This window comes from Scomber scombrus, chromosome 13 (assembly GCF_963691925.1).
Source record: "Scomber scombrus chromosome 13, fScoSco1.1, whole genome shotgun sequence".
In the NCBI taxonomy this organism is placed as follows: Eukaryota; Metazoa; Chordata; class Actinopteri; order Scombriformes; family Scombridae; genus Scomber; species Scomber scombrus.
Window position 1 is genome coordinate 22631288 of NC_084982.1, and position 19917 is coordinate 22651204.

The following is a 19917-nucleotide window of genomic DNA, read 5'->3' on the forward strand; positions in this document are numbered from 1 at the left end:
TTATATAGTGCATGTCCTTTAATAAACATAGGAATGTTTGAGATGAGGAATCTGTAACTGAACAGCTATGTGTGGAATTTGTAAGTCAGAAGGTTAGTTTTTGGGTCTTACTGGTTTCTAAAAAGCTGAGATCCTGCTGACAAAACAAAACAGTTGCACAAGGAAAGAAAAATAGAACATTTTAAGAGCTTAAAAGAGGATTGGAGTTAGACACCATTACTTCTCAGCAACTACATTTCAGAAGTATGAGAAAATGATCTGTTCATGTTAAATTGAGCATAAATGTGTCTAGGACAACCTGTCTGTTCAAAGATGAGATTTCTGTTGTATTTTCTATTCTTTTGGGAATGGATGTCACAGAACACAGTAAAATACAAATTCTTGTATTTTCTTGGAATTGTTATGTTTAAGTCATTTCATTTATTTTCCCCATAATATCTGCTCCTGCCAAAGCATGACTTAACAAGATTTTATATACTGTAGGTATGCGCAGACAGTTCAAATTAATATAGCATCAAAGTGGTTCAGGCAGGCAAGGAACACATTTCATAGTCACATATTTAATACACCCTCCAATCATGCATGTCCAAGAACTATCTATCTGGCACTCATTCATTCTCCATATATCAATAATAAACTCTAAATCCTCACTGCTACATCATACATGCTTTGAGAAATATAACTCCTTGCTCCTGTATTCAGTTGTCTATGAATTTTGGACGTTTCAATTAATGTGTTCACCTTCATCAAATGTTGTGCTTCTCAGGCGTTTGGCAGGGGGATTTGTGAGCTCAGCGTCTGTCTGTATTAAGCTTGCTCGGATTTTGTACACAGTATCACGCGAGCAGAGCCACACAGTCAAACTAAAATGCATATTGTTGCAATAAATGGACTACAACGAAGGAAAGTCTGGTTTAAATACTGAAAATGTCAATGCACAGAACCACAGTCTTTCCCTAACTGTAACCAACTGTTGCGGTAGTCTAGACAGCGATTCAGTTCATTCTCCCTGTGATTTCTGCACAGCACAAACAGACAAAAAAATAATCCAGAGAACAAACTGGCAAAGCAAATTGTAAGATTGCTTGTGAAGATGACAGTGATCTACATGGCCACGCTGAAAACACCAAAAACAGTCCACTTCTGCAGTAGACCTTTTGAATACATATTTTTGATTTCCTGCAGAGCAGTAGTGCTCATGCTGTCACGTCTCATTGCATTGAATGAGTGTTCATTGACATTGTCTAGAGTTAGAGGAGGGAGATACCTAAATCCCCACCAAATGGAAATGGTGTGAGACAGGACATTGCCTGCCTGTCCTCATTCAGGGAGATAATGTTGGATAGAAGGTGTCTGTTGTGTATATTATTATAAAAATAATGACTCCCTCCTGCTGTTTGTAGAATTTACTTTGGTGATATCAGTTCACTTAATAGGGCTGTTACAGGGTTCCTTTCTTTGCTGAGCCCCCATATCAAATAAAAATGACTGTCACCTCCAGTCAGGGTGAATGACAAATGTGACCTTTTATCTCTGTTAATTCTTATACTCACTGATATTTTTAATTGCACAGACTGCAGACTCCATTAACTTGCAGCCTTTGATAGCCTCAGTCCTAGCTTTCCTAAAACATATGAAAAAGGCAGTGAGAGAGAAAGAGAGAATCTGGGTATTTATAATTCCAAAAGTTTCCAAAAGTTTATTTCAATTCATGGCTTTGGCTGATCCAATCACACCCATTAATGAAAAGACAACAATCAGCATTACTGTACATCCATGCCATCTCCATTGGCTAACAAATAATATAAGAATTAAGTCTTAGGAACTTTCAATGTGACATTGTGATTGGATGTTTCCAACCGTAACCCTAACCCTTCATTTTTTAAACTTTGATTCATTCAGGGAAGTCTCTACATTTTTTTAAAAACACTCTGATCACATTCACAGTTATACATTCATGCCTGGAATTTGACGAGTACAATTACAGTCTGATCTGCAACTGAGCAACCCCACTGGAGCAGTTGGAGTAAAGGTCACCCCTGTGGTGGTAATAAGGGAGGAGCAAGCACTGCTTCTTCACTTCTCCACCCATATTTATCCCACTTGTGACCCAGTAACGAATCTTGCTTGCTCTAATCTTTAGGCCGTCACTGCCTGAGATTTGTCAAATTGCTGCCCTGCCAGATTTAGCCTGGTCAACTGTAAGTGCTGTTATTGTGAAGTGAAGATGTCTAGGAGCAACAGCAGATTAGCCTCAGAGTGCTAGACCACAAAAGTACTCAAAAAGGACTGTAGAGTGATGAAGCATAAAGTGCATAATATTTCAGCAACAGTAAAAATATTTTGTCTGGGGTGATGAGCTGTGCTTCCTGCTCTGACAGTGTGAAAATTGAGACTGTCCTCCCGTGAAAAATGACAGCATTTTACTTTTAAGCGAGAGGCGAAGATGACAACATAAACTATGTTTACTTCTAAATGACAAATCTCTGAAACTGCTATAAGAATCGACCAACCACATAGTTTGTCATTTAATTCAAATGATTTGTTAGTCAAATGTTGGCTTTGGTGGATGCCAGGAGAATGACACAAACACTAAAGTTTTTTGACAAAAGAATAATGGTTTGGGGTTGGATTTGTGATTTTGGCATGGCCTTTAAGTCTTAACTTTTACAGTAAAAGTATGTCTTTCTCTCCTCTTGTGGGTATATTTGCAAGTATACAGTTTTGCAAAGGCTTCTTCCTGTTTCAACATGAAAATTGGCCCCATGCACAAAGCCAGGTCCATTAAGAAAGGACTTTGAGAGTTTGGCGTTTGAGAACTTGACAGAAGCCCACAGGAGAGTGATGAGAATGATTTTGGAATGACATGTAACAATTTCATATGGATGTAATGTAGTGGTGTCAACATGACATTTTGGAGAAGGAGTCTATTTTTTTCAATACACTGTTCAGGTTAGGATACCATGTTAAGTGGATGCAGTAGATTACACAAAGTTCACATTAGGAACACGCAGTTGTTACTCGTGAAGCCTCTGATTGCAATGGTTTTAGCAGTTCCCAGTAGATGTTCTTCACAAATCTAATGTGAAATGAAAGCTCTTGGCCCTGGTTATTTACTAGAAGCCCTGTCCTCTTTTGGAATTAAAGCTCTTGACCCTGGTTGTTTACTGCAGGCTGTATCCTTTTGTCTTGACACACACATACCCAGCTGACAGTAAGTAGTGGATCATTTTCCATCCAGCATTTCCCAACTGGAGAAAAACAGAAAAGGGTCTTATTTTTGTCACGACAATATGATTTTACGAAATACTGTGAATAAAATCTACCATGGGTATTCCTGAACATTCATCCGACCATCAACTGGTGCATATAGCCAGGTGCTGACAGCATCATTTTAAGAGATAATAGTCTAAACTTTCACCTCATACATTAAACATTATGGTCTGTATCAATAGTTTTGCTCAGTAAACATGATTTCACTCACATGTACATTACAAGTTTCCCACATGACAAGGTTATCTCTGCTGTACAGATATTGTCTGAACAACAGTGTTATCAAAAATATAAATAAAAGATGCACTGGGAATATTATCAACATACTGTGAGCAATAGCAGTCACACCTTTTATTTGATATAATTATCTGACACTCTTATGAAAGCAATTTAAAGAGAGTGAAAAACATAGATGAAATAAGCTTTGATTCTAAACCATTATCATCACCACTGTACCTAAGAAAAAGACATTGTAATAGGGTGTCAGCCATTATCGCATAGAGCTCTTTAATTGGCCAAGAACATTAAACAATACAATTCTCAAAGAAAAAAAAAATATATTCAACATATACAAAACAAAATGACATGATATTATAGTATGCATTGGAATAAACCTATAGATATGTTGTTGTTTTTTTTTTAATTTAGAAAATATGTTTTGGTGCGATAACTTTATATTGACATTGTTTTATTGTGGAATATACATTGAGATTTAAAATATACATTGCATGAGATGACGTATGTCCTTTCCTTCTGGTTTTTTATACTTATTAGTTAATCTGTTCTTTAAAGGAGACATATGCACATTTTCAGATCTATATTTTTAATGTGGGGGCTCTACTGGAATGTTGTTGCATCATTTACAGTTTTAAATCTTCCTTATTTATCTTCTACTGGTCCTTTATGCAGCCCTTCAGTTTAGCTGTCCAATACAGACTGTTTTAGTCCTTGTTTATTTATATGTATTTATAGTTGTATGTGTCAATTGTGCCTCACCTGTTCATTAATTAGGAGCCACACCTTTGTCAAAAAATGTGGTGTATATTTAAGACATATATCCTGTATATATATATACACTGTAATGTGCCACCTTCTCTCGGTGCAGCTGAGTGGAATGGGCAATAGGAGAAAAATAACTGCAGTGAATAAAATATCCTCTGAGAAAGTATCACTATTCGCAGCTGCAATTGGCAGTCTAATTCTGTATGTGATAATTATCTATCACACCATATTCAAAAACAGTACAGCATGCCCTGACCTTAAAAGAAAGAATGAAGAACAGGTAGAAATTATCATGTGGCTATAAGTGTATACCAGACACTCAATATGAAACAAATATGCAAAAGACTGCAGTATATTCCTAGGGATTTTCCAAGTTGTCAGATATCTGAATATTGTTTACTTCTAGGTACTCCTAGGAACATTTCTGCTGTTATTAAAAGTCAAACCACTACTGCTGTTCATGTCAGGCCCCAGGGTGTCTTTTGTAACTTGATATCTGATCCCAAAAAGACTGCAGATTTTCTTCAACATTAGGTCGACAATCTCCTCCTCCTCTGATGGCTGAGGGAGAGAGAGGAGGGAAAATCATTGTTAGTGTGACAGGAATTATTATTAAAGAGATTCATTTAATGAGTGATTTTGACCCATGATCTCAATTTAAGTGCAATTCAGTTCTTGTATGTTACTGCATGAGGAACACCTAAACCCCATAGAGAATAACAATAAATGATTGTGATTCGTCTATTACAGTGATATTGTGCAGGTGTACAATGACCTTTTTAAAGGCATATTTTTGGCTGGACCTCAGGGACCAGCCCCATAATTGTGAGTCACTGACTCCCTGACTGCATGATGAGGTCACACCATTGTTCAGTTGAAGGCCACCAGCAGCCAAGTATCCCAGAATGCATTTCGCACCAACCGGCAGTGATAATGGAGATTATAAGCTGTTGTAATTTTGGCTGTATACACTGATTTGGAAATGTACTTTAAGAAATGTGAGGGGGAGCTGTTGGCTGGGTGAGACCAGCTGCTTGTCTTAGCCACTAGAATCCCGACTCCTGAGATGATCTGCTGGTCAACGACCGTCGTCATCATGGTGAGAACGTAATCCTATGAACTGATCCATGCAGCTCTTTGGTGATTTGCCGCTGGCGCTAATGCCTCTGTAGTATTTTAATATGTGAAATAATTCCTTTTGGAAGATAAATGTTGGTTTCACAGATAAAACCTAACAACTGAATGTAGTGAAGCTTCATGTTTTTACTGGACAGAACAGGGCAGCCTCTGGGGCTCTATATGTCAAGATATCACCACATTTCAATATCAGTTGAACAGTTTGGATTTTTATCATTGCTACATTATAGATTGATTGAACATAATTTACTGCATCTCTCTGTCAATCAGTTGTTGTTTTTTTGGGGCGTGTTTTGAGAAAAGAAGTTAGTGGAGCTTTGAGTTGAGATTATTTGGTCACAGCGCGGTTTGATAGTTGAGTTGAAGCTAAGATGCTGCCGTCAGCAAGTACGCTGCTGTTCCAATTGCACAATGACTGTACTGCTATTCTAGGTTTTGAACTAGTCTTGTTTGAAAAGAGGCTATAAAAAAATCCTGTTCCAGACTGGCACCTCTTTATTTGTGGATAATACAATCTCTGCTTTATACAGCCATTAATAGACAGGTATGATGTAGGTCACATTGTTTAAGTCATATACAATCTATGGTTTAAATGTAAAATATATTAAAAGTTATTTTTTTAGAATTGAGGACAAAGTTAATTTAATCCATGAAGGGGTCACCACTCTGTTGTCACCCAAGCTCCTGGGCTACTGGCTTTAATACAGTGTTTGGTATACTGCTGATGTGTTGTTGAATGTGGTATATGAGACTAATTACATTACAACGTTTGTAAAACTAAAGTAGTTAGTCTCAGTGTTATTTTATACCTATGGCAAAAAAATAACCAGGATGAATTGTATTCTTGCCCCCTGTGCTGTGTCTTCACATTTACCTTTGAATTCATATTTGATTATTAAAAGCCCTGCAAACACTCCCAGGTAGAGAATAAAGCCTGTGCTTGTACTGTGAAAGGTCAAAATGGTTGGACTCACATCGCGCCTGATCGATGTAACGATACAACAAAGTGATATATTAGCCCATCATCAAAAATGAGTAAGAAGTTTTCAATGTAAATTGTATAATATTAATATTATGAAATATGAAAAAAATCAACATTTGTTGAGTTAATTTTTTAAATCTCTATTATCTCTTTATTTCAAAATGCCACTTTTCAATATTTATTTTCCCATAATGTTGTTTTTCCCAGTTACACTTTTTTTTTCATGTCTCTTTTTGTGACAGGGAGCAGCAAATCAAGATTTCAGCCAGTTACTAATCGTCATCCTTTTGTGTGATCACTGTCAGATGTATAATCACATAACACTAATTTTTACATCTATAAATACAGTGCAATGAATTATGGGATGGTTAGCAGAAATAATTATGAAACTACTAATTTATTTGTGGAATTTTGAGGGCACTATGTAATGGATTTATATAATCTATAATATAAATCCAACAAATCTCAAATAAAATGGTGGAAGGTAACTATAGTGCACTAATATAGTAAATATGTAGATTTTGGACGTAGCTTCTATCTTTTTGTTATTCACATGTGTCACAATGCAGCCAAGTTAAAACTGAATGAACCAAGTTAGCTTCTGCTATTAACACTGTTGCTTCACTCTGATGATGTGTAATAATGCAAACTCAACCACTTAGCTGGCAAGGTATTTATCATTATGAAATGTATAGTTACAGTAAGCTAAATAAAAAGACAAGCTTAGTGACTCTGCACTGTCTTTATTTGCAGCAGCAGCTATTTGATTGATTCAAACTTTCTTTGGCATTGCTCCTCCAGCTAACAATATCTAGCAGATTCTATTTTGGTAGCAGTTGCCAAGTCTGCTGAGAGGCAATAAATGCTGAGCAGTGAGGAGACTGTGACATGTGACAACTCAATTACCATGAAAAATGAAATAAAATGAAATATTAAATAAAAGTCATTGTGAAATAAAACTACTGAGAGAAAAGCACATCGTTTCTAATGAGGTGCTAGCTCACAGGCAAACACAAATAAAGGAAAGCTCTCACTCATAGCTCTGATGCATTTATTTGATTTTGTTTCTCCATACTGTGAAGCATCTCTCTGATTTGACTGATGGATGTTGCTTCACGGTTAACTTGCTCATAACCTCTTCCTTAGGAATAGGTTGAATAGGATTAAACAGTATGGGGCTACATATGGAGCTTTTATAACAGCTGCAATGTGTTGCAATAAAAGGAATGACACGAGAAGCCAAACTAATTAGTTGGCAAGGTTTCCACTTACATGTGACAACTGAGAGGATTTCATTAGCACCATTTTCTAGACTTTCTCATGAGAACAGCTATGGATTGACTTGGCATGACTACCACGCTAGCTATGATGCAGTCTGGATGGCTAGAGTTTGTATTTACAAAAGCAACCTCGCACAATTACCATTTCATCAGCTAGTGAAAAGATGATCTGATGGTGGGCCAACTCCAAACTAAACAACAGCTGCCATGGAATACAATAAGAGGTGAGAAACTAATATTGGATAAACATATTCTGCCAAGGAGAGGCTTGCAGTGTCAACTCTCAGCTGCTTTTTTTTGTTCACAATGCCATGATTAAGCTAACATAACACATGTTAAAATACACATTAAATCAAGGGGTCAGATCAATCGTTATGTGAAACTGAAGCTTTTCTGGGTGCTGAAGAAGCAAGTAAAGAACAAAGATCTTCTAAGGAAACATATAATTGAAGCCTTGTATATTGCACACCAGAAGCAAACATTAAGACAATGTGGCTCATCATCTTCTAAATGCTCCATTATGTTTACAAGCTGGTTGCGGTGGGTTTTCTCCTGAAAACAGCTCCCCATATGACTGTACACACATAGGGCCTGATTTCCTAAGATCTCAAATAAAGAGTACTAAATTGCGTGTGCAGTCCAATAGAATGCATGTTTGGTTAGCGTGCGATTTGCGGGTTATCAACTAAAAATAACTGCACAAATGAAAACAGGTACAGAAGGTTGGAGACAGCAGTATTTAAATGAGGGTTTTGTGGTCTTAATGGAGAGTTTGGACGAGCAGAAAGCCTGCAAGAACAAAATGAAATTTGATCACATGGAATTAGAGGTTTTAGTGGAAGAGGTTAACAAACATATTGAGATATAGCAAAAAAATGTTACCAGAAAACCCCCCATATGAGAGAGTATTTGTGACAAAGTCAATGCTGTTAGTAAAACCAAAAATATCCCACTCCAAAAATATTAACACAGGTGGATTTAACCCGTTCTCTGTGTATTCTGTCATTGTGCCTCTGTCTCCTCCTCACCACAATAACAGCCACTTGTGCACAGTGCACAGCCGGATAATACCTGCCCTCCAGACGTATTATTTATAGACGCAGTCACCATCACAAAAATGACCTTTGGATTTGGTAAATCGCGATGCGTGTGCTAAATAACACATTTGCATTTTCTCCTCCCTGTATTTTGCACACTGGGATAAAAACGCCCCATATTGCATATTCATTATGACAAACGTACTAAATGGACAGTGCATATTATAGACACAAGCCTCAGTGCGCTGCGTTAGTTGATCAGCTTGCACATTTTTTGTGAATGATATCAAGTTTACACACGTTTTTACACACGCAAACCTTTGGTAAATCAGGCCCATAGAGTTGTTTATGATGAGATGAGATGTGCTGTAATATGTTTTTAATATAATATTGACCTACTGAACAAACTGCAGATTAACATTTGCTATAAGCTAACTCTGGTACAGTACATCAAATGGTAACATGTATTTATTGTTTGTGTCCATGGTCACAATACACACATTACTACTACTACTATTAATACCCTGTCAATAATGCAAACCGAGAGTGCATATCAGTGTCATTTTCAGTCTGTGATGAAGATGTGACCATTGAATTCATGTTATATCAAATGAATTGGATTATTTAGTGTCTATGATTTAAACAACACATAATGTATACAGTATAGTTAATACCTTTTGGTTTAAACTTTAAACACATTAGTCTTAAGTGATAAATATTACCTTGTGATGTATTTGCTCTTGACTGAATGCCTCAAGGATCCCTGAGATGAAGAAATTGAGCACCACAAAGGACATGAACACAATACAGGAACCAATAAGTAATGCTCCAAGCAGAGTGTTGTAGACCAAAACCTGGTAAACAATAAATCAGTTAGATATCATCAACATGAAATCAAACTATCCACATAAAAGGAGAGAGAAAAAGCAATTATTATGATCCATGCACATGGCTACTTGTTGAAGATACTGCAGTATGTACTTATATACTCCAGACCATCACATATTTAAGTATTATATTAAGTATTTTAATATAATACTATTTATTTCAAAATATTCAATCTGTGAGTAGTTTTTGTTCTCACATACCTCATCATAGTTAAAGATTCCTATCTGGAGGCTGATGATTCTCAAAAGAGCATCTAATAAAGTTCTATAAGAGGACATCTTCCAGCCATAAAGCACGTTGCACTAGAAAGAGTAAGATGATTATATCAGGAGAGGAACCAATGAAATCATTTCTCATTGATAATTTGAAGATAATGGACTGAGATCAGGGTCATTAGTATTTCATAACCCATACAGATTGCCATTCTAAGGAGGAGAATATGGAGAATATGTACAGAAATAGATTTAATAAGAATATAACAATTAATTGATATATTAATTAAATTAACCACCCACAGCACCGCACTCCACCAGCAATGCCTCTGTGCTAATTTCACAATATACCCCAATACACAGACTCTCAATGTCTGTATCCCTGATGATACTTTGTCCTAATAGTAGTGGGGGTTGGGGACTTAATTATTATACTTTCCCTAAATTTGATAGTTTTTAATTTAATAGTTTTATTATAGACCTCACTCTATTTAAAATTGGACTAAGGAGTGTCCTAGGGGATACAATTCAAAAATAATTACTAAATCATATTATTTAAGTCCCAATGAGTGGAAAAAGAAGAAACTTAATATTCTTGTCCTTTTTTAGAAAGGACAAGAACTTTGGAAAGGTGAGGAACTTAGTATAGGGGGAAGATACTCACCACAATGGCATATGCGATAAGCATGATCACAATAATCACAACAAAACCCGATATGTCACTCCAGGCTCGCTGCAGTGCGGCTGTGATCATATTCATCTTGGGGTTCAATCTTAGCAGGTGCCATAGTTTGATTGTGGCAAGTAGAACCAGGAAGGCAATCAGATGCTGAAGCAATGAGTCGGTGGTGGCTGTCTCATAAAAACTGGCAAATCTACATACACAATAAATACATTTTTTAAAAGTATGTGTGTGTGTGTGTGTGTGGTGTGGGGGGGTTACAGAAAAATAGTATAAGTAGCAGCACAAAATACTGTAATGATTTTAGAAGACGTATCAAATAAACAACCATTTCAAAGCAACCCAATAATAATATAAATCCCATACTGCATATCTGTGCTGGCTTGACACTGCCCCTTCTAACCAAAGATTAAGCATAAAGTGGAATATAGTTTAAGTTAGTCTCACTGGTCTTTGTTATTGTGGTAGTAGTCCATATCACGATTCGAAAGCACAGTCCTCTTGATGAAGATCGCCACGGCGCTCCAGCTCAGTAGGATGATGGTTAGCTCAAGAAGATTCCACTTGCTTTTAAAGTATGCACATCGCTGCTGCTTCATTAATTTGCCCTGCCAGGAAGAGAAAAGAGAAATAATCGTTAAAACAATAGGAGCCTATTTGTGTGAATGCAATAATGTGTATATATATCCATATACTGAAAAAAAATCCAATCATAACTAAAAAATCTGGGAACTGATATTGATGCACATTTTGCTCTACAACATGTTACTGTGGTCTTCTTGACAGGCTAACCATAATGCATGGTCTGTAATTTCAGTGTGTCTTTGAGGGATTTCACTCAAAATGACAAATGCCAACCCTGTGGTGGTGCTGGGATTAACTCAGGGGACCAATTAAGACTAATTAATTCAGAGGAAGTTGAGATATTTCACTGAGCAAGTGAACATTTTGACCTACTGGTGGCACTTGAGGAAATATGACAGGATTGACAAAGTCATTAAGATTCATCCTTTGGGCACAGAGAACACTTTGGAGAAATATTACAAATCACGTTCAAGAAAAAAACGCAATGATGTGCATCTGTTGCCTATTGTCACTCTAATAAGCAAATTAACTGTAACGACTATAGACAAGTCTTCCAATGTTTCTAAGTATTAACTCCTGTGTTCCTGACAGCCTCCCTAGATCACCAGTCCTGCTCAATCAGTTCCTCAGTCTGTGGCAATGCTTATGCTACAATACTGCATATAGACCCTTCATTGAGCACCTGTTACTTTGGCATAAAGACACACCACTGAACTCCCTGCCAGAGTTTCTTTGATCTCTTTCTGTTAAGAGTTTGTTTATTATTATTTGCCAATACATAACCCTTCGGGATTAATATTAACTTTATTTGTATAGTACCTTCCATACAAAAAAATGCAGCTCAGACTCATTAAATACCTAAAGATATAACCACCTCAGTCTCTTGAGATCCTCATTATCTGCCAGTGTCATATTAAATGCATATAAATAATGTTCTTATAAACTAAAGGTTTTCATAAGTTCATTTGCAGAATTTCATTATATTTAATTAAACATTACATCAGAGGTTCTTGTCTTAGCTCTGCTGGTCTCATCATATTTTGTATTTACAGTATGAAACTCTATTTGTGAAATATAAACTAAATAGCTCTAAAATGACAAACACAGTACCCTTTAATCCTTTAAAGCTGACTTGATATTTCTCAAGTAAGTTTATGGGCTATGGATTTGGTTAAAATATATTGAAGATTGATTGAAGATTTGTGGAAATCCTAATATATGAAAACCAATTTGACTTGATTTGTGCTTTTACTTTATTTTATAATTCAGTTTACTCTTAGTCAAATGGATGGTTGCAAATGCTTAACTTTTACTGTAAAGTGATTTTATATATCTTATTTCTGAGTTATGCCTTTATCTCAGTATTGTTTGATATCCACAGTTCTGGGAAAACTTCAAAGGGTTCAACCAAAGTTGAAAAGTGTATCTGTAATGCATTTTTTCAAGAACAGTATTAAAAAGAACATAGTCTTATTTCTGTGCACATTTATATTTCTGTATCATTGTAGCATGTACAATGGGACCTCAGAGTCTCAGTAATGACAGTTAATGGTGAACACACATGAACATAAACCCAAATGTTTTGGAGAAAGTGGGGGAAAACATCATAATTGAAGTATGACTCAGTGCTGTAACAAAACACTGATCTGTAGAAGGAAAAAAAGGAAGTGATTATGACCTGACTAAGAGCTGCTGTGGAAGAAAATCGCAGAAAAGATGAACATCCTCACAGCAACATGAACATCATCATTAACACATTATACTGTTAATGTCTTCAGAAATATTTTTTGTCATGTAACACCATACTGAAGAGACATAAAGTACAATAAAAGTTATATAACGTCCTGGGTAATAAATTAGTGGTGGAAAATCACAGGAAACATGAACTGTGGAAATTAACAGGGTTTGACAGCTTCTCTGAGTGAGGTGTAAATTACTTATTGGAGGTTTGATGCATCAGCCACATGCATATTCTGAGCACAGCAGTTTCATCAGATATTAAACCTCAAGTCAGTCTTTCTAATATTAATAATACTCTTGTTAGATTGATTCTTGCCAGTCGCACTTTTGCACACAGCAGGGGTGTGTTCTGGGAAAAAATTGGTCAGGGAAGCAAAAAACACCTACAAGTAGTCATGTTAATGCTTACCTGCAGGAACATGTAATAGAGGATGAACAGTAAATATATGATCTCAGCAGCCATAACGAAGATGTGAAGACCACCAGTTGACTGGTAAAGACGAACAGTGTGCAGCTCACTGTGAAACTGAAATGCTCCTATAAAATCAATAGAAATGGTTTTATTCAAACACGTGCAGGCCAGCATGATTTTATTCATACTGGCTATTGAAGAAAAAGTGTGTAAAAAGTGAATACACTATACTGCACTCACAGGCTGCAAGTACAATTTAAAAAAAGGCAATCTGACAGTATGGTTTAAGATGAAAGAGAGATCAGAGAGAACGTCCAACCTTCTGTGGTCTCGAACAAGAGTGTGACAATGCAGAAGAGGTTCACGTTAGCATTGTAAACGGTGAACTCGACAAAGATCGCTCTTGTGTGTGTATCCAGCCATTTGTTAGTGAATAGATGCTCAAGGGTGCTGCGGAAGAAATGCACAGGTACTTCTTTACTGTAGGTCTCTCTACTTTAAAGTGTTAGTCTTGTGATCACATAGCATCCTTTCAAATAGCACATTTCTTTAACATCTTTATGTTATGATTATTTAACCTTCGTAGCACACAGAGCCTAATGTAAAATTGCAGTTTGGTAGCAAAAAGTGGTTTTCATGCATTCCTGTTTGCTAATGATACACACCTGCTGGCATTTTGTGAATTTGGGCCGAGCTCTGCAACAAAGCCTCCTCCTCTGTAGAGCACTGTATGGCCCCAGACAGGGTAAGCTCTGAGATGAGCCTCTGTCTGGTACTCCCAGGGGCCAAATGTGCTCATAGAGATATTATCTCTCAGAGAGTGATTCCAGCCTGGGTCATAGGAGCCCGTGTCCTCCACCTCCCAAGAATATGAAGCAAAACAATCTGGTACAAACTGTAGCATGGAGCCTGCAGTCTCACAAGAGTTCTTCCGTACTCTCACTTGACGAAGACGGGCATTGCCAACTAGTTTGGAGTTTCCATCTGTAATAAATCCTGAAATAGAGATTTGTTTTTATTCTCAGTCACTGCTGGTTGAAAGTAATTGTAGGTGTTACATATTTAAACACTTTGGTCTGTTACTTGGATGTCAGCCCAGAATCATTGGGGGGTTTCACACACATTCACATTCACAACTATCACGATTTTGCCAGCTTAGCCTTTAATTTAATAATATGGATGGCTGCCACATTTTGTGCTAAAATGATTTAAATCATTAAAATTAAGTACAGCCGTGGTGCTCTTTAATAAGAAATGTGAATATTTAAGTATTCTGCTTGCCAGTCAGACTTGTTTAATTCCACCCTATGTGAGAGAGGAGTCCATTTTTCAGGCGATCACCCAAGGTCTTAAAACACTGTCAGAATTTTGGCACATGAGGACACAAAAAAGTAAAAATAATATGCAAGTTTCTTGTGGTGGCGCAAATCCACTTCTGTGTTCTGCTTCACTTTGCTTCACTGAGCAGAGCAGAGAGAAAAAGGAAATGAAGCGTCTCATTATATTTCCTGCATAATTAGCTTCTGGCTTTGTATCACAATGACAGCAAAGCCAAAGAAAATCAGTGTCTTGGAAGCATGTCACTGACCAAATGTGCATATTCACTATGTTAATTAAACCCCAAGTACAGCTGACAACTATGTTCCACATCTATAAAGACAAAAGCTTAAGATAACTCCAAAACTCTTCTTCTATTCTCTCTGACACATTAAGAGTTCAAGAGCTGCCTGTCCTATCTGAAAGATAGAGAGCCAGTGAACAGGTACTATTTAAAGCATGTCAATTTTCTTGCTATGGTGAATGAATATACAGAAAAAGTAAAAGTCTGTGTAGTATGAGGATTCACAATGGAGAAGGCTGAAACAAGAACAAGATAAAAATGGGTTGCATTTACCTTGACGATGCTTGATGGATAAATGACTTTTCCCTTTTGTGTAACTTTTGTGTAACCCAACAGCTTTATCTACAGTTCTGACACTAAATGTTTTGGTCACTTAAAAACAACAGAAACTGATGACCCAGGGAAACATTTTACCTGGATAAACTCCAAAGAGGTTATTGAGTAGAGATGTGTTGGCCCAAGTGAACACGTCCCCAAGACTCATGCTGTCTGTGATGTCTTCGCTGAAGCTTTTTCGAATGTGTTTGTTCAAGAAAAAAGCATTTGGGTCTCTCTGGCCGTACGCCACCAGCAATAACATCCACAAGAACCCCATGTAGGCTGCAACACACATCAATGAAACAAAATTACACATTACAGCTCTCCAAATTTAAAATGCAAAAACAGGGCTGAGGATAAAAGTCACAAATCCAGCGATTTCCTGCTAAACTGACTTAACTGGACCTGACATTTGATTCAAGGTTAAACCATAAGACTTTTAAGAGATAGCTATAATCTTAACAGCTACAGAATTACATCATCATAAACACACATTATGAAAGTGAAAATATTTAAATATAAACAAAATCAAAACTGAAATAGATATTTAGTTATGTAAAAATACAGTATACCACATAGTTATTGTATCTCAGTCTTCTGTATTCTAGTCCAATGTGGACTTTTTTGTATGAAGAATTTGCCTGATGATATATTTTGATAATGAATTATGTTGTTTGGCTTGTTGCTGTAAATTAAGCGCCATGGTTAAGGTTGAAACTTAACGTATACTGTTGTTTCCGGTGAGTTTCCATAGTAACAGACAGACTATCAGAGAACCTGGTTTCTGAAATATAATCTTCACTGTTCAACAAATGTCCTTGAATTGTGATAGGTTGGCATGTCAATCTCATGTCGGAAATACCTCCAGTAAAGATTTGGGGGGAAAAAAACAGTATTTCTACTTACTCAAAATCTCTCTGAGGAGGGCAAAGGCTTTCTGCTCCTTTATTTTGTTCATCCTCATCTTCTCAATGTCTGCAGGAGGAGGTGGCTCATAAAGGCTGCTGTCCCGTCTGACAGTTTGTGTCCCCTTACAATCATCTGTGGGTGCAGAGTTGTGAGAAAACCTGAACAACTGAACAACTTCAAATTTGAGACAAAAAACATCTCATTTTTACCTGGATTTCTGTCATTTCCTTTTATTGGCACATTTTCCAAATCATCCTCTTCAACTTTCTTGATTACAAGAGCAAAGAAGACTGCGAGACATACAACCTGTGTTAAGAGGCATTAACATATGTGAAAATAGAATTACTCTTATTAAGAAGAATTATCTGGGTAAAAAGTTAAATTAGCCAGTACTTTTTCTCACCTTCAATGGCTGAATAACAAGGATACTCTGAAAAAAGGAAATAATCATCGATATCAACCAGCTTATAGAGCGTTGCTTTCCAAACTTCAGCCCATAAAGCATTGTGAAATATCCTGCTACGAAACTGGTTGCGATCACTAGCAGCCAGCCGACAAAAATAAACCACCAGGGTAACCCTCCATGACAGCAAATCTTTTTCTTCTGATTACCATCACCGTCGCTGTCTGCAATGCTCAACCTGCAAGTGAAAAGAGTGAAAAAGTACCACTTGCTAAAATACAGCTCCCTTATGAAGAAATATACTACATTTTCACTTGAGCTTTCAAAAACACTTTAAACTTTTTGACAAAATAAGACTAGTTGTTTCCTTCTGCTGACGGCTTTTGTGCTAAACTCAAGTTAAAAACAGGCTTAAAGGTTTTAGCTGATTACAGTTTGTTTTCTTAACATTACTTCCGGCTGTTTTCCAAAACCACAGCTCAATCAGCAGTTTAGCACCAATTTGCAGAGAAGAAATTTGAAGATCCTTGTCAAATTTATATTATTGGTACCACAATTGTGAGCAGGGACTATTTTATTCTCAATTTGTGAATGCAAAGCGTATGCCTAGCAGCAACTTTCTCATCTTGGAAGTCGGAGTGTCCTTGAAAGCACAACCATAAACATTATCCTGTGATGACCAATAACTAATAGAGTAAGAAAGAAAAGGTAAAGACAAAGATTTAAAAAAAAAAGAAGATAAAAACAAAAAACATGACGATTAATTACCTCTGGCATACTCTGTAAAGTGAGAAAACACACAATGTATAGATAACAGGCTAACACATGTATAACCCTTTAAATGTATTAATTTGTACTGTTTCTGGGTGGGTTGCTGGTCTTCCAGGATGCTCTTCATGCCCTGGACTTGGTGCAGAGCCTGATTGTAGCTGTGTGAGGTAGGGAATCTGGAGGGTCCCAGCAGACTCAGCTCCTTGTCAATGTGACACAGCTGCTGGTACAGATACTGGGTTTTGTTGCTCATCTTCTGTATTCCATCCACTGTTGTCTTAGGATGCTCAGTATCACTGTTTTCTGCAAATATACAGAATGTCTTAAAAATGTAAACACACGCTGCATGTACAAGTCGTTGTAACAGACTGAGGGGCAAATTAACAAGAGGATTGTGCACAACTAATTATTTGTGTGAACCTGCACAAATAGGACATCAGAAGCCGTGTAATTCACAACGTACCCGCTAAGGGTTAAATGCATCCCTAACCGTGCTGCCAAGCAAATAGCCTTCCCATATTCTTTATCGATTTGTATTTAAATTGGATAATATGTATAATTTGTTGAAAATTGACCCCTTGCTATTCAAATGAGTTTCAATGCAAAACCCATTTAGAGTGAAATTATTAGCGTCTTCGGATAATTGGTGGTAAATGAAGGAGTGTCACGCCCAGAATTTCCAATTTAATGGCACCACCTATTTGAGCTTGTGATATTTTTTCTTTTGTCACCCTCTTCAAATAATACCACCTTCTTTTGCAGTCTGAAGGTGTGTGTTTGGAAAAAACAACAGCACTAACATACTGAAATATTAAATCATGAATATGGTTTATCTCTGTCACGTTTTTAATTCCTTGCCTGAAGTTTTGAGGAATGCGTCTGCACCTCCTTTGTCAGGACATGTAGTTTGCGGTTTGAAAATGTAATGATCTCTTTATCTTTGAAATTGTCCTGCCTACTGTGTCCTTGGCGTGAACGCAACATTTATACTTTGCCACATGGATAATTGCAGCCATATGCAAAACAAGAGCAAATTGCACTCAGCTGCATAACTTTATGGCCATGTTTGCACTGAAATATCATTAGCACAATATATTTTGTGAATCAGACCCTGAGACAGGGCAGACAGGCGTTGCAAGTGGTTCGCTATTCATGGTGCCGTCAGCAGCTAAAATCCATTATTTGTGAATTTGCCCTAAAATGTGATGCTTTGGGAGCTGAAGCCATTTCCCTGTTTCACCAGCTTATGCTCAGTTTTATTTTTTATTTTCTTTCTGTCTTTGTGAAAAGCTGAAACGTCCACATTTTAAGCTAAATTGATACATAAACTGTACAGTGAAGCAAAAATCTGTGCAGCTTCTAATCATTTCAGCATCTAAAAACTACAGCTCCTATGAGGCTTTGACAGTGCTACTGTGGCTGTTGATGACAATAACAAATGACATGTTCTCAAATTTTAACAATATAATAAACAGTCAGGTGTGCTATGAAACATATTTTTGAATAACAAAGAACCCTCTATAGATTAATTAAAGTTAACTAAATGTAACCAGTGTCTCAGAACATGGACAGAAACCCTCAGTATCAGGTGTTGGCTTTTTAAAAGGACGAATGAAGGAAATATGAGAGAACTATCATGCTTAGTCGAGTGAAACGGAGACAGGGAGACAGCTTCAGCTCTTCATCACACTCATCTCACCCCTTATTATAACAGTGCTGGACTTAATGAGGACAGAATTGCATAAAATGTCACCATATCCATTATCCACAGAAGACCATACCTGGTAGCTGAGGCTGAACAAAGCTGTGCAGGTTCTGTGTTTTGGAGTGGGTGTTCTCACTGATCTTGTTCTGCCTGATGAAGTCCTCCACCACAGAAAGGACAGCATTGATATCAGCTTGTTGTCCAGGTCCAAATTCAGAGTCTGTGCATGGGATGTTGCTTTTCACAGTCTTGGAGAGTGAATTGGCTATTCCTGTGATATCCTGAGAGGGAAGATTTTTAAATTAACAGTGCCAATCAAAAGTATGGGAAAGTGTGTCCAAACTTTTGACTGGTACTGTTTGTTTTTTAAATATATGAATCCACATCTAATATGCAGTAAATGAAATACAACATATATGTCCATCACTATCATGCATATGTAAAAAGAGAGTCATAGTCCACACAATGTTTATTTTATCACTTGGATGCTGCTTATTTAGCAGCCTGTAGCAGTGTAACAGTAGCAGATGAAAAACATGAATCACCAACCTTGATGACACTATCTAAGGTGACACTGGTGTTCATGTTGCTGGTGGCAGTCTGTGAGGGATGAGACTGTGAGGTATTCTCTTGCTCAGGTGCATCTGGTTCTTCTCGTTTGCGCTTGCAACAAGATGTCTCCCGAGGACGAGTGTATCTGAAGATGCTAACAATGAGAATATTTACTGGAAACATCATGAGAGAACTCTGAACTCCGATCATGAACTGTTGCCAGGTAAACTCAAAGTGACCTGAGACCAGAGAGAGAGGAAGAGAAAACAAAAATTAAAGAAAGAAATCTCTGCACACCTGAGTAGTAGCAGGTGTGTAGGAGGGAAGTACAATCAAAAATGACAAAAGCTCCTGCACACTGTCTCGCTCTCTACTGTTTGTTTTATTAAGTTGCAACGCTTCGGTCTA

General features: G+C 37.1%; 1 protein-coding gene across 1 annotated transcript in view; it reads right to left on the reverse strand.

Annotated features, from left to right (window-relative positions):
* Positions 1-4677: 4677 nt before the first annotated feature.
* LOC133992636 (polycystin-1-like protein 2) overlaps positions 4678-19917 on the reverse strand; it is a 43517-nt gene continuing 28277 nt past the window's right edge. Inside the window, exons 24-38 of the mRNA XM_062431321.1 lie at positions 19507-19748; positions 19034-19238; positions 17339-17555; positions 16482-16701; positions 16288-16384; positions 16076-16210; positions 15266-15451; positions 13896-14226; positions 13550-13680; positions 13228-13355; positions 10941-11101; positions 10476-10686; positions 9800-9901; positions 9434-9565; positions 4678-4836 (exon numbers count right to left, since the gene is read on the reverse strand). Coding sequence (XP_062287305.1) covers positions 4678-4836; positions 9434-9565; positions 9800-9901; positions 10476-10686; positions 10941-11101; positions 13228-13355; positions 13550-13680; positions 13896-14226; positions 15266-15451; positions 16076-16210; positions 16288-16384; positions 16482-16701; positions 17339-17555; positions 19034-19238; positions 19507-19748 — 2657 coding nt within the window. The remainder of the gene's footprint in view (positions 4837-9433; positions 9566-9799; positions 9902-10475; positions 10687-10940; positions 11102-13227; positions 13356-13549; positions 13681-13895; positions 14227-15265; positions 15452-16075; positions 16211-16287; positions 16385-16481; positions 16702-17338; positions 17556-19033; positions 19239-19506; positions 19749-19917) is intronic.